Source organism: Lissotriton vulgaris, unplaced genomic scaffold, assembly GCF_964263255.1.
Source record: "Lissotriton vulgaris unplaced genomic scaffold, aLisVul1.2 SCAFFOLD_1493, whole genome shotgun sequence".
Lineage (NCBI taxonomy): Eukaryota > Metazoa > Chordata > Amphibia > Caudata > Salamandridae > Lissotriton > Lissotriton vulgaris.
In genome coordinates, this window is record NW_028254413.1 from 478,438 (window position 1) to 492,178 (window position 13,741).

The following is a 13,741-nucleotide window of genomic DNA, read 5'->3' on the forward strand; positions in this document are numbered from 1 at the left end:
TAGCGCAAATACTGCCCAAGGGTGTCTAGGTGCTGCTTAATGTAGAGGAAAAGCAAAGAGCCAACAGTTCCAAGGAGAGGTCCGGTCATGAAGGAGGTCATTGATTTTTAAAAAAGCAATGCTTTCAGGCCCTATCTAAAGCATAAAGGTTTGAATTGGCCTTAAGCAAAAGTGGCATAGAGTTGCATCTTTTTGCTGTACAGTAGACAAAACTTCTGCCGCCACAGCTAACTTTTTTGATTTTGGTAAAGACATTGCATGCTGATGAAGAGCGCAACGTTCTGGATGGATGGTACCTAGTACATTTTTGTTTCAGGAATTCAGGGCAAATACCATTCAGAGCTTTAAAAACGATACAAACTGATTTAAAAATTATCCGCTAGCATATCGGCACCCAGTGAAGCTGGGTCAGGGTGATCGGGCCTGAATGGTATTTGGAATTTGTGAGCACCAAGTAAGCAATAGCATTTTGCAAAACATGCAGGTTGTTTAAATGTTTCTGCTGCAGGTTGACATAAAGTGCATTACAATAATCTAACTTCGAGAGCAGTAACCACCAGTCATTGTAGATAGGGAGGAATGAAGGGAAAGATCTTCCTCTTTAGGATGAAAAAGGAAGAGGTAAATGCATTGATGTTTTTCTTGAAGGTCAGTTCATCATCAAAGATAACACCAAGATATTTGGCTTTGGACACAGGGGTGGGAAAGGCACCTAATTCTTGTGAAAGACACATAATTGATGGACGGAATGCAGAACAAATCAAAACATTCAACCCCAGTCAACAAATCTGGGTTAAATCCATCATTCTTTTGCTCACCATGCCACCCCAGTTAGACCTGGCCATATGCAAATCAGTCTTGACCCTGTGCCTCATGGGAACAGGCCAGCCTGAACTGCCAAGCCAGGTCCTCCCTAGACCGGAAACAAGCATCCTAGGACCAGTTTTGGGGATTCACCCCTCATCAGCCAGGATAGCTTGAATCCAGTGGCACAGTGAGCCCAGCACACACTTCTGGACATGCCTGGCACACTAAGGGCGTGAAAACAAAAGACACACAATTGATGGACAGAATGCAGAATAAATCAAAACATTCACCCCAAATTCTTGTGGCCACCAACTAGGGGACCAGAAGGAACCTTTGATGACCAATAACAACACTACTGTTTTCCTGTAATTGAGCTTTAGGCAATGATTGGACCGTAATCAAGTGCCAGACAGGGAAGGGCTCTGTTGCATACCTGGACCACCTGGTAGGAGGAGGCCAAGTTCAACCCTTACAACTCAAGATCCAGACAATTATGGACTGGGTAGGTCCAACCACCCAAACTTGAGTCAGGGCATTCCTTTGGGATGACTGGGTATTATAAGAGGTTTGTAGTGGTAAGGGTCCATTGTGGCCCCCCTCACACAATTAACCTCCTAGAAAATGCCAAAGAAAGTAAACTGGACATTGAACTGTCAAAAGGCTTTTGACACTGAAGGAAGCCATTGCTCAGCACCTAATCTAAAAGCTCCAGGTTAATCAAAGGAGTTCATAGTGCAGATGTCTCTGAACATGGGGAAGGAGCGGTCCTATCTCAAACGAATGAGGATGGCCATGACTAACCTGTTGCTCTCATTCGGTGGTTACTCCCCAGAGAGCAGCGTTGGAGTGCCATTGAGAGGAGAGGGAAGCCTTTGCGGTGGTTGGTCATATTTGTTTGGATAGCAAAACCTTGTCCAAACCAACCACAGACCTCTCAGATGGTTAATGCAAATGAAAGGTAAAAACCCCAAACTGTTGAGGTGGTCCATCCATCTTCAGTGTATGGACTTTACAGTGGAACACAGACCTTGGACTGACCATGCCAATGCAGATGGTCTTTCCAGGTTCTTCCTCTTAGAAGATGAAGATTCTCTTGAGCAATGTTAGTCTCATCCTCTTTCGTTTGGGACGGGGCTATATAAGAAAGTGCCCTTTGTGACATGGCCACCCCCACTTTTTGCCTGGTATTTGATCTGATTTTTACCTGGAAGTGCACTAGGTTCCTGCTAACTAGGGCCCAAGATCCAGATCTCTTTCCAAAACTGTGTAATTGTTTACCCAATTGTCAATAACTTTAGTACCCTCTGAAAGTCCCTAGTAAATGGTACCATTGATACCATAGGCCTGAGGTACTAAAGAGGGTCCCAAAGGGCCGCAGCCCAAATTGTGCCGCCCTAAGGCACCGCTCACCAAGCTCATGCAAACTGCCACTGCAGGCTGCGTGTCTTGGTGCATACAAAAGACAAGACACAACATGGCACACAGCCTGTGTGCCTTGCCTGCCGACAATCCATGCAGTATAAGTAAGTCCCCTCTACCTCAGACCTTACCGCCCTAAGGCTTGGTGCACTATACCCCATGTGAGGGTATGACTGCACGAGTAGATATGCCCCAGGGCTGGTCAGTACCATTACTGCCAGTACAAGTGATCAGGGAAGCCATTTCGAAATAATGCGCTGGACACTGGTGAAAACGAGTACCCCAGCTGCATGATGGCTCTACAGAAAGTAGGGATGTTTTATATCAAACATCTCATAATAATAAACCCACACTGATGCTAGTGTCAGATTTAGTAATACATGCAAGTAGAGGGCATCTTAGAGGTGCCCCCTGAAAACCTACCAGCCACTGGGGTGCTGACTGTCTGTTTTTTGCCAACCTGCCACCAAAGACAAGTTTTGGACCGCCAAGGGTGAGGGACTTTACTCTTAGGGGTCCATAAACCGAGCCTGCGCGGGCAGTGGGTGTTTTCACCTTCTCCCACAGTATGACCTGCAGATTGCATTCCAAGGCAGGGGAGCTTCAAAGGGTATACCGCCTTAGGTATGCAAATCCATTTGGCACCTGGACTGGTGGGAAAGTTAGCTACTCCAATAGACGTGTCCACCCTCAGGCTAGTGCCACCCCTAAGGTGGGCTACCTGAAGCAGAGGAGACTTTTCAATGTTAGCTATCTTGTTGATGGCAAAATCACAAATTCTGGGACAGGGTTATGACCATCTCCCTTAGAAAGTGGTCATGTAGGAGAAGGAGTGACCTCAAGAGTAGGTAGCCCATTGGCTCTATCCTACAATCCTAACATCCCTAAATTCAGTATTTATCTGAGCCCCCGGCACCAGAGAATCAGATCCTGTTTACCAAATGAAGAAGAAGGGCTGAAGAGCTGCGAAAGCAAGAACCGCAGAAGAAGCAACTGACTTGGCACCAGCCCTGCCGGCTTGTTCAGGTATTCTCAACAGCTGCACCAAAGTCATCCCGCCCTGCACGCTGCTGATCGTCCAAAAGCCTGGGAGGTCTGCCAACACTTCTCCAAAGACGTAGGAACTATTGTGGAACAGCAGAGTTGCTTCCCTGTATATTGCAGGTACCAAAGAGTGAGCTGTGAAGCTTCTAGACCGCAAAAATCTGACTCAGGAAATCACCACTGGCTATGAGCTGCTTGGCCAGAGCTGAAGTGGGCCAGTGGTGCCAACATGGTCCCCTGACTCTCCATACTCAAAGCCCACCTGAGGTTACATCACTGTGGACTTCCCAACGCCGCCTGCAACATCTATTTAAAGGTCCCCCGAGCCCCTCATTGGTTCAGCCTAACTGGTCTCCCAATCCGACACTACAGCATCTGTTCATGAAGATCGATTCCGCTGGTGCTGCCTTGGACCTTATCTCATACTCATTGGTCTTGTAAGTTGCTGCATCTGCAGATGACTCACAATCGTATCTGACAAGCCTAACACTGCTCGACCACACTAACCCCTAAAAGAGCACCATTGGAGTGCTAAAGCAAGCCCCTGTCCACTCGTAAGGGAGTACCCAGACTCTTTGCACAGTTTATCTCGTTTTGATATACTACATAAAGAGCCGGCTGCCTACCTGGAATAATATTGATTTTAAAAAAACATCTTTATTTTAAAAAGTTGTATACAATGTTTTACATTTATGCTATGTGATATGTGATATTAATTTTCAAAACAATGTACCTGCTCTAAGGAGGAGTCATTTTCAGGTGGTATTTTCTCCTGTCCTGTAGCATTTTGACCTACCTGTAATTGTGGTAAACAGATTTTCTGCATATCAAACTAACAGACTGTAATTTAGTGTGTAGTCTGCAGATTTCTCCTCATGCAACCTTACCGATAAGTATTTCTGCCTGCTAAAATACTACAAGCAGGAAACACTTGTAACCGTAAGGAGTGAAATTAACGCATGAAACCATATACAAAGTTTGATCCAAACAACTCGTAATGAGGCCCACAGAGAGGGCATGTACACATGAGGAACAACTGTATATAGTAGGTCTTTGTCAACAATGCACAATAATTCAGAATGAAATATTCAGATATCTAACACTGTGCACATATACTGATGACCTGCAGATTGAAGGGTTCAGTGCAAACATACCTATTAACAAAAACAACAGTTTCAGAAAATATGTCACTACACATGCTTTTAATCAACAAAAACCTCAAGTCAGGCGGGGCTTTAAAGACCATTAGTTTATTACCTATTCTTCATGTTTTGCCTCAGAAACATTCTAATTATATACAAAATCTGGAATGTTGAGTAAATGCTCATCAATAAAACATTGTATAGTATGTAACAAGGGCATAATTCTAGAAAAAAATGTATCACAGCAAATTAATCATAAAAGGCTTTAATGTTTGTGTTCTTTATTGCTGTGTTGGCGTGTTCAAATATGATTTCAAGTATGTACACGTTTCGAACCTCCAGTCCAAAAATAAGGAAATCAAAAAATAAATATTTACATAATAAATATCTGGGACATTTCTGAATTCCATTAGGTCATCTGAACTGATTCTTTAATGAACAGTTACAAGGTGGTAGTAAAATATTGAGTTTGTATTACTTTCATCAATTTCACACTACATTCAGCAAACATTTTGAACTTCCTTCTGTACAAAAATAGACATGATGTTTTCTGCTTTACAAGCATCTCATGCACCATTATGAGCCCACTGACCGATAGGAACATTATACAATGATGTGGGCAGAACAACGAATATCCCATTAGGTAGAAGTTGCCATTAGTACCTAACAGAAATGAAAGAAACAGTGTACAGTATTCATGCCTTTAATCAAAGTTCACAGTTTGCAGGCCCAAAATATTTTTTGCAATTTACTAAACTGTTGTTGGCTGATTCCCATTAGAAAGTAGGAATCTCTTGTTAAACAATGCTTCAATATTACCGGAAAAACATATTCCAACAGGAAATAAAATACAGTATTCTCCCTAGGAGAATATGTAAAATGTTTACCACTATTGCATGACAATCCTAAGCAAATGCAGAACATATAGATCTTTATAGTGCAGGTCCTCTGGGGAACTGTTCACTGAAGCAATGTATGGGTTAAACAAAATGAAACTTACACACTAAACTACAAATTACAGTGTCAATAAAGAATCAGTTCTTTTGGACTCATTCCTCTAACATTCACTGGAGTATATGCAATAATGTAACAAAACTCAAATTCAGCAAACATTCACACAGCTATTCCCTTTACAAGGCAAAGTGTGAAGAAAGAAATGTATGATGTGAGAAAAAGACATTTTGAAAAGTTGATGTAACAAAATAATGAGTATTGGACAAGCACTATAAGGGAATGCCAAAGCCTGCACTATTTTGCAACGTTTGCACTCTGGATCTTCAGAGAGTTCAGCACACATACAGTATGGAAATTGCATTAAAATACAACATTTCTTTTTAATATATTCCAAAATAACAAATTCCTATGTAAATAGCACTTAAAGTCAACTAAATTGTGTTATTATACAAAACAAATCTGATACAGGGTTGCAATCCAAATGATTAGACTATACAGTACAAGAAGCAACTTATACCACTTTCTGCTAGTATATGTTTGAAACAAGTGCAATCATGTTTGAGTTAATGGTCTGAAATGTACTGCCAAATGGGTAAGCAACAGAGTTCATTTTTCAACCACATATATTTCATTAGGAACGAAATAATTAGCTCATTAAACCAGTTCTCTAAGGAAACTAGTAGTTGTTGCTATGTACCCCACCTAAAAACATGTGTCTAACAGTTTGGATCAAGGGCACCTTTACCATATACCTTCCAAAAGACCATATAATACATAACTATTGAAACTGAATTGCAATAAGTCAATATTGCTATCATGAAAGGCGTTCAAACCATTAGCCCTAAAAACAGTTATTGGTCTTCTATGGCACTTTCCTGGTCCTCCTCAACCATGCATCAATCATCCCCCTACTTGATGCAATTGTCGCTCACTTACATGGGAAGGGAAAAGAGCTAAACTTAGTAGAACTCTCTTAACGCAGTTTTTAGAACTACTAGGAAAAAAGGCAGCCTGTGGTAATTTATGATTTTGTCAATACAGTCAGAAACTAACAACTTCTCCTTTTTATGACCTGCAGGAACAGCCCTTTTACAAAAACCATAACAAATTGATTGGTCCACAAGACCCACGACCCAATTTAAGTCCATTTCTTGGCACAGCAATGTCTCTGATCACTGTGTCACAGTTTCGAGAACATAACTTTGGTTACCTAGCTCCAAACTCATTGTTTCCTTTTTAATTTAACAAGACATTGCAAGGCCAAACGAAGTGAAGGTTGATTTAGCTACTGAACTTGACACGTGCTGGGTGTTAGGCAAAACAATCTTGAAAACTGGCACTTTCAGTTTCATTATTTAAAATGATGAACAGGTTTAAAATGAAGCGCTGATTACAAAGTAGTTCATAACAGAATAAAAACTCATTATTACCACACAAAGGCAGAGAAGAAATGCATGTCGCCTCCGCATGTAAAATTAGTATTGTTGCATGTTTAAAAACAAGTAATTAAAAAAAATAAAACCTGAATTACACTTAGCAAATTGATAGTCAGTGGAGGGCTAAAGACTTCATCTTGTACGTTTACAAAAATGTAAATAGTTATATTTAAAAAAGTTTCACTTTATTGCAATGTTCTATTGGTCAACAGATTGTTCTAAATAGGTAAAGTATCCCTACTTGCCGGCACTCTGGCTTTGCTGATAGTAAAGTTGGTTTTATCTGGCTTATTTACAAACAACCCAGCACCACACACTGTAACTACTATAGCAAACCCCACATTTTGAATCTCTTGTTCGCATATACAGAAATGGTTTCAGCATAAGACAGTGACACAGGGTGAATGAAACAAGAAGGTATAAATAGGGAAGGACAGACAACCCTGCCGTCCATCCACTGGCGACAACTGCAGCTGTTTATGTCCTTGCGAGGATTTTATTAATGTATATGATTTTTTCAAAAAGAATCCTACAATCTGTATGAACACAACACGTGTGTCCTTGCAAGAGAGGTTCTTGAGTGATATAAAGTTCAACCCTCCACCCCTTGGAAAAGTGTTTGAATTGTACAACTCCTCCAACTGGTGTTCTGCTTGATCTTTAGAGTGGTTCTTTCCCTATCACCACAAAACCAATATTTCATTGCAGTCCATAGTTCAGTCAGTCATTTTCACATTGCTTCTTTTGTGTGTGTAAAGGAAAACAGATATGTTTCTGCGCTGCACTAGGTGTCCTTATGTTGCTTGCTCTCTCTGAGCTGCTTTTCTTCCCGCAAAACAATTTATGCTGAAGAATCTCGCAAGATGATTAATTCTACCGAGTTCTGGAAAGTCTTCAACAAGGATACAGCTTGTCCATGATCAATATTGATGAAGCTGTACCCATTTGCCTAAAAAACAAAAGAAAATCATAAACAGTTGTGTACCTAACAAGCATATTTCTAAGTCCCTATTTTTTCACGTTACATGGTGGACATCATCAACCTAATCAACGCAAATGCGTTCAACACATCAACAACTTACAAGACAACGTTTCTTTGATATAGGCCTACTTCCCCAAAATCACTTCCAATTATTCCACAACCCTTCTGCTACTCTTCATACCCTTTCCCATTATGGTTGCTGCACATTAACGCACCTCTGTGCCACCCTGAACTAAGTTTGAAACATTTCAATAAAACGGTGACAAGAAAAACAAGCATTGGCAAGAGCTATTGGCTCCGCTAAAATGTTTAGCCATTTTGTACACCAGCATGCCTGCTGTTCAGATTGGCTACAAGTTAGTGGGGTAAAGTAGAGTGTTGTGGAGTGGGTGGTGTGGCATAGAGAGTGATGTACAGTGGAAATGAGTGAAGTGGATTGTCATGGAGTCACATAGAGTGTAGTGGCATAGTGTTGTGTAGTGTCGTGGAATGAGATAGAGTGCCGTAGAGTGGAAGGGCATAGAATGGAGTAAAATGTTGTGGTGTAGAGCAGGGTGGAGTGGTGTAGAGAGTGGAGTGTACAGCAGAGGGTTGTAGAGTGCGAGTAGACTATCAGGGTGTAGTAGAGTGGAATGGGGTATAGTAAAGTGTTGTGGAACAGAGTATCGTGGAGTGACATGGCATAGTGTGGAGCAGTGTGTCAACAGAATAGAGTGGAGTGGCGTAGAGAGAGCTGCCTAGAGCATCGTGTCGTAGAGTGGCATCGAGTGGAGTAGAGTGTTGTAGAGTGGAGTGGCATTGAGTTTAATGGAGAAGAGTATCAGAGTGGAGTGTTGAAGCGGCGTAAGGTGCAGTGGGGCAAAGAACAAGTTACTTACCTTCGGTAACGATATATCTGTAAGAAACATTAGTTAGTGTTAGATTCCTTACCTTAGAATATCCCCAGGCGTCAGTCTGGATCCGGAAACTTTTGCGTAGCAGTACCCCTGCGCGTCGGTAGGCGTCGTCTGCAGGCGTCCCCTGCGGCTCCGCGTCCGTCGTCGGCGTCGTGCGCCGTGATGACGTCGCTGGAGTACATAGACGCCGCCTCCGCGCGCTGACGTCAGTTCTTTGCACACAGCTTTTCCGCGCCAGGAGACGCAGAGCCATGAGAGAACCAACACTGGTGCCATGTACAAACTAGGGCCCTGAAAGGGATGACCTTAACCCTAGGTATCAGTTCGCAGAACGGGGAGGATGGGTGGGTTCGGTAAGGAATCTAACACTAACTAATGTTTCTTACAGATATATCGTTACCGAAGGTAAGTAACTTGTTCATCTGAAAGAAACACGTTAGTGTTAGATTCCTTACCTTAGAATACATACCCCAGCAATACCAACCCCGGTGGTGGGTCTGCGAACCAATACAAAACTACACCAGAAAGTCCTGGAGGACAGAACGGCCAAAGAAGCCATCCCTCCGGACTTGACTGTCCAGGCAGTAGTGCCTCGCAAAGGTGTGCAGCGAGGCCCACGTAGCCGCCTGGCAAATGTCCTGCAAGGGGACTCCCCGGCCCAGGGCAGTAGTAGCCGCCGTGGCCCGAGTGGAATGGGCCCTCAGCCCAACAGGAGGCTCCTTCCGAGCCAAAGAGTAGCACGCTTTGATGCAGAGGACGACCCATCGGGAGATGGTTCGTTTACAAACCGCCCGTCCCTTCTTCGCACCCACGTAGCCAACAAACAGTTGGTCATCCACCCGGAACTGGCGTGTGCGATCCATGTAAAATGAAAGCGCACGTTTTGGGTCCAGACGATGGAGCCGCTCTTCATCCTTTGAAGGATGCGGAGGCGGGAAGAAGGAAGGGAGGGTGATGGACTGCCCGATGTGAAAGGCCGAAACAACCTTGGGCAGGAAAGAAGGTCTAGTCCTCAGAACCACCTTGTCAGGATGAATGGACAGGAAAGGAGGTTGGACAGAAAGAGCCTGGAGCTCACTCACCCTCCTGGCAGAGGTGATGGCAACCAGGAAAGCCGTCTTTAAAGTCAGGAGACGGAGAGGGCAAGAATGAAGGGGCTCAAAGGGAGCACACATCAGGAAAGTTAGAACCAGGTTCAAATCCCACTGAGGCATCACAAACGGAACAGGTGGGAACATGTGAGTGATGCCTTTCAAGAATCGAGTTACAATCGGGGATTTGAACAAAGAAGGCTGATCAGGAAGCCTCAAGAAGGCTGAAAGGGCAGAAAGGTAGCCCTTGATAGTGCCCAGAGCAGAGCCCTGCTGGGCAAGAGAAAGAAGAAACAGAAGAACCTCCGAAAGAGGGGCAGAAAGAGGATCCACAGCCTTTGCTGTGCACCATGCCACAAATCTGTTCCACCGACAGGCGTATACCGACTTAGTGGAGGGACGCCTGGCTGCCAGAATAACATCACAGACTTCAGGAGGCAAGTCAAATGGCCTCAACTGCCGCCGCTCAATCTCCAAGCATGGAGGTGGAGACTGGACAGGTTCGGGTGGAGGACCGTCCCCTGCTGCTGCGACAGAAGGTCCTCCTGAAGGGGCAGGCGGATCGGGGGACCGACTGACATGCTGAGTAGCTCGGGATACCAGTACCTTCGAGCCCAGTCCGGAGCCACAAGGATAACTTGGGCCCGGTCGCGCCTGATCTTCTTCAGCACTCTGGGCAGAAGTGGTATAGGCGGAAAGGCGTATAACAGACCGCAACTCCACTCGCGCCGAAAGGCGTCGCCGTGCGAGTGCCGTCTTGGAAACTCCAACGCGCAGAACTGATGACATTGCGCGTTCTCTTCTGTGGCGAATAGAACTAACCAAGGCTCTCCCCACTGCAGAAAGATGCCTTGCGCCACGTCCGAGTTCAGACGCCATTCGTGATCCATCGAGCACCGACGGCTGAGTTCGTCCGCCCTGGCGTTCAGAGAACCTGCCAGGTGTTGAACCGTCAGAGTCACGCCCTGACGTTCCAGCCATTGCCATAGGCGCAGAGCCTCCTGGCAAAGGGTCCACGACCCCACACCGCCCTGTTTGTTGCAGTACCACATGGCGGTGGTGTTGTCGGTGAACACCTGCACTACACTCCCGTTGACAAAGGGGAGGAATGCCTTCAGTGCCAGACGAATCGCCCGCAGCTCCAACAGATTGATATGGAGCCGGGACTCCGCCGGAGACCAGATGCCTCTGATCTCTGCCTCTCCCAAGTGGCCACCCCAGCCCTGGAGGGACGCGTCCGTCACGACAACGTGCTCCGGTTGGGGAAGGGAGAGGGACTTGCCCCTGACCCAATCGCGGTCCGTAAGCCACCACTGCAGTTGTCTCGCAGTGCCCTCCGAGATCAAGACGTGGTCGGACAAGTTGCCCTGATGCTGGGCCCACTGAAACTTCAGGTCCCACTGCAGAGCCCGCATCCGCCACCTGGCGTGATGCACCAGAAGGATGCAGGAAGCCATCAGTCCCAGCAGCCGCAGCGTCAACCTGACCGAGACTCGGGATAGCGGCTGAAAGATGGGAATCAAAGCCTGAATATCCCGAACCCGCCGTTCCGGAGGATAAACCCGAAACTGCGCCGAGTCCAGAACCGCTCCGATGAAAAGGAGCTTTTGAGAGGGACACAGGTGTGATTTCGGCACGTTGATGGAGAACCCCAGGCCGTGCAAGAGGTCTGCCGTCATCTGAAGGTGGTGGACGACTGTCTGGGGCGAGCCCGCCTTCAACAACCAGTCGTCTAGGTAGGGGAAGACTGAAACCCCTAACCTGCGCAGATGGGCTGCGACCACCGCCATCACCTTTGTGAACACCCGTGGGGCGCTGGTAAGGCCGAAGGGGAGCACGATAAACTGAAAGTGCTCCTGGCCTACCGTGAACCGCAGATAACGCCGGTGGGCCGGCAGGACGGGGATGTGAAAATAGGCGTCCTGCAAGTCCAACGCTACCATCCAGTCTTGCGGGTCTAGAGCAGCCAAGACCTGAGCTAACGTCAACATCTTGAACTTCTCCTTCCGGAGGAAGCCGTTGACGTTCCTTAGATCCAAGATAGGACGTAGGCCCCCCTTGTCCTTCTTGGGCACCAGAAAGTAGTGGGAATAACAACCACGCCCTACTTCTGGCCCAGGAACGCGCTCGATGGCCCCCTTGGCCAAGAGGGCCGTAACTTCCTCCTGCAGAAGTGTCAAGTGGTCCCCCGACACACGGTGGTTCTGCGGTGGCATGGCTGGAGGAGAGGTCTCGAAGGGGAGGGAGTAGCCCCTTCGGACAATTTGCAGCACCCACCTGTCCGAAGTGATCGTGCGCCAGTGAGCGTGGTGATGGCGAACCCTGCCACCCACTGGCGTCACATGGGGCCGAAAGCACGGACTAGGAGGATTTTGGGGTAGATGCTGCGGGGGAAGGTGTGGTCTGACCCCGCCGTTGTCCCCGACCGCCACCACGGCGGTTTCCACGGCCGCCACCGCGTTGGAAGGATTGTTGCGGCGCGTGGCTGGCAGCACGTGTGGGGGCGCCCCTTCCTTGGCCACGAAAGGGACGAAACGAACCCGGTTGCTGACGCTGGGTCGAGAGACCCAAGGACTTGGCCGTGACCCTGGAGTCCTTGAAGCGTTCCAGCGCGTGGTCCGCTTTGTCACCGAACAGGTGACAGCCATCAAACGGCATGTCCATCAGGGTATTTTGGACATCAGCCGAAAAATTGGCGGATCTCAGCCAGGCGTGACGGCGAATCGCCACCGTCGTAGACATAGCCCTGCCCAGCGAGTCGGTCGTATCAAGACCACACCGAATGGAATATTTCGCTGCATCCCGGCCCTCAGCTACAGCTTGACCGAGCTTTGCCCGCACCTCCATGGGGCATTCTGGCAGCAGCTCCGCGACCGTATCCCACACAGAGTGGGTGTAGCGGCCCAAGAGGCAGGCGGTGTTGCAAGACCGCAGGCCCAAACTAATGGACGAGAAGACCTTTTTTCCAAACTGGTCATACCTCTTGGATTCCCGGTCGGGCGGGGCCGACGGGAATGCGGACTGGGAGGTCGAGGCCTGGATCACCAGACTCTCAGGAGTGGGGTGGGTAGACAGGTACTTGGGGTCGTCCGGACAAGGACGGTGGCGCCTGGCCACGTTCCGATCAACAGGCGCACCTGAAGCGGGCCTGGACCACGTGCCCAACAGAACGTCAGACAAGGCTCCATTAAACGGCAGCAGAGGCTCCAAAGGGCATGACTGCGGCTTGAAGACCTCGGTGAGGATGTTAGGCCTCACGGCCGCGACGGGGAGCTCAAGGTTTAAGGCCTTGGCAGCCCTCATCAGCACCACAGAATAGGCAGCTCCCTCCACCGATGCCACGGTTGGAGGAGAGATCAAACCAGGGTTAGGGGAGTCGTCCAAACCACTGGCATCCCCCAAGTCACCCGTCCAGTCCGGGTCATACTGGCACTCGCGAGCCAGAGGGTCCTCGGACCCCTCCCAACCTTCACCGTACTCCTCATCCTCTCCGTATTCGGAGTCAATGATGAAGACCGGCTCCTCGGGGTTCATGGGCCCCATCGGCGCCGGGACCGGCGTCGTGCGACGCCCATCCGGCGCCGCGTCCGGCGTCGGAGAAGGTAAGGGGACGGCGCCGCCCGGAGCCGGCGCCGGAACCCCACCGCCGGCCGGAACCGGCAGTGGAGAACCGGCGCCGCGCGGGGACGGCGCCGGGGGTAACCCCGATGGCAACGGCGCCGGGGAGGCCGGAAGACCAGCCGGCGCCGATCCCGAAGGCCCCTGCGGCGCCGGGGTCGGAGCCGTCGGCGACGCCGGGCCCGGAGCACCCGACGGCGCCGAGGCAGGGACACCCGAACCGCCAGGGCCCCCAGACGGTAGCACTGGGCCCGAAGGCGCCGTAGGCCCCGTCGGAGAAGCGAGCGCCCTCATGGCCATGAGGAACGCCTCGATCTCCTCAGGCGTCGCGCCATGCCCAGGGACCGGAGGG

At 48.3% G+C, this 13,741-nt stretch overlaps 1 protein-coding gene across 1 annotated transcript in view; it reads right to left on the reverse strand.

The window, feature by feature from the left end:
• Positions 1-4,500: 4,500 nt before the first annotated feature.
• LOC147659538 (erbin-like) overlaps positions 4,501-13,741 on the reverse strand; it is a gene marked incomplete at its 5' end in the record, with an annotated part of 115,724 nt that continues 106,483 nt past the window's right edge. The window contains one exon of the mRNA XM_086951664.1: positions 4,501-7,751. Within this exon, the coding sequence (XP_086807790.1) occupies positions 7,644-7,751 (108 nt within the window). The remainder of the gene's footprint in view (positions 7,752-13,741) is intronic.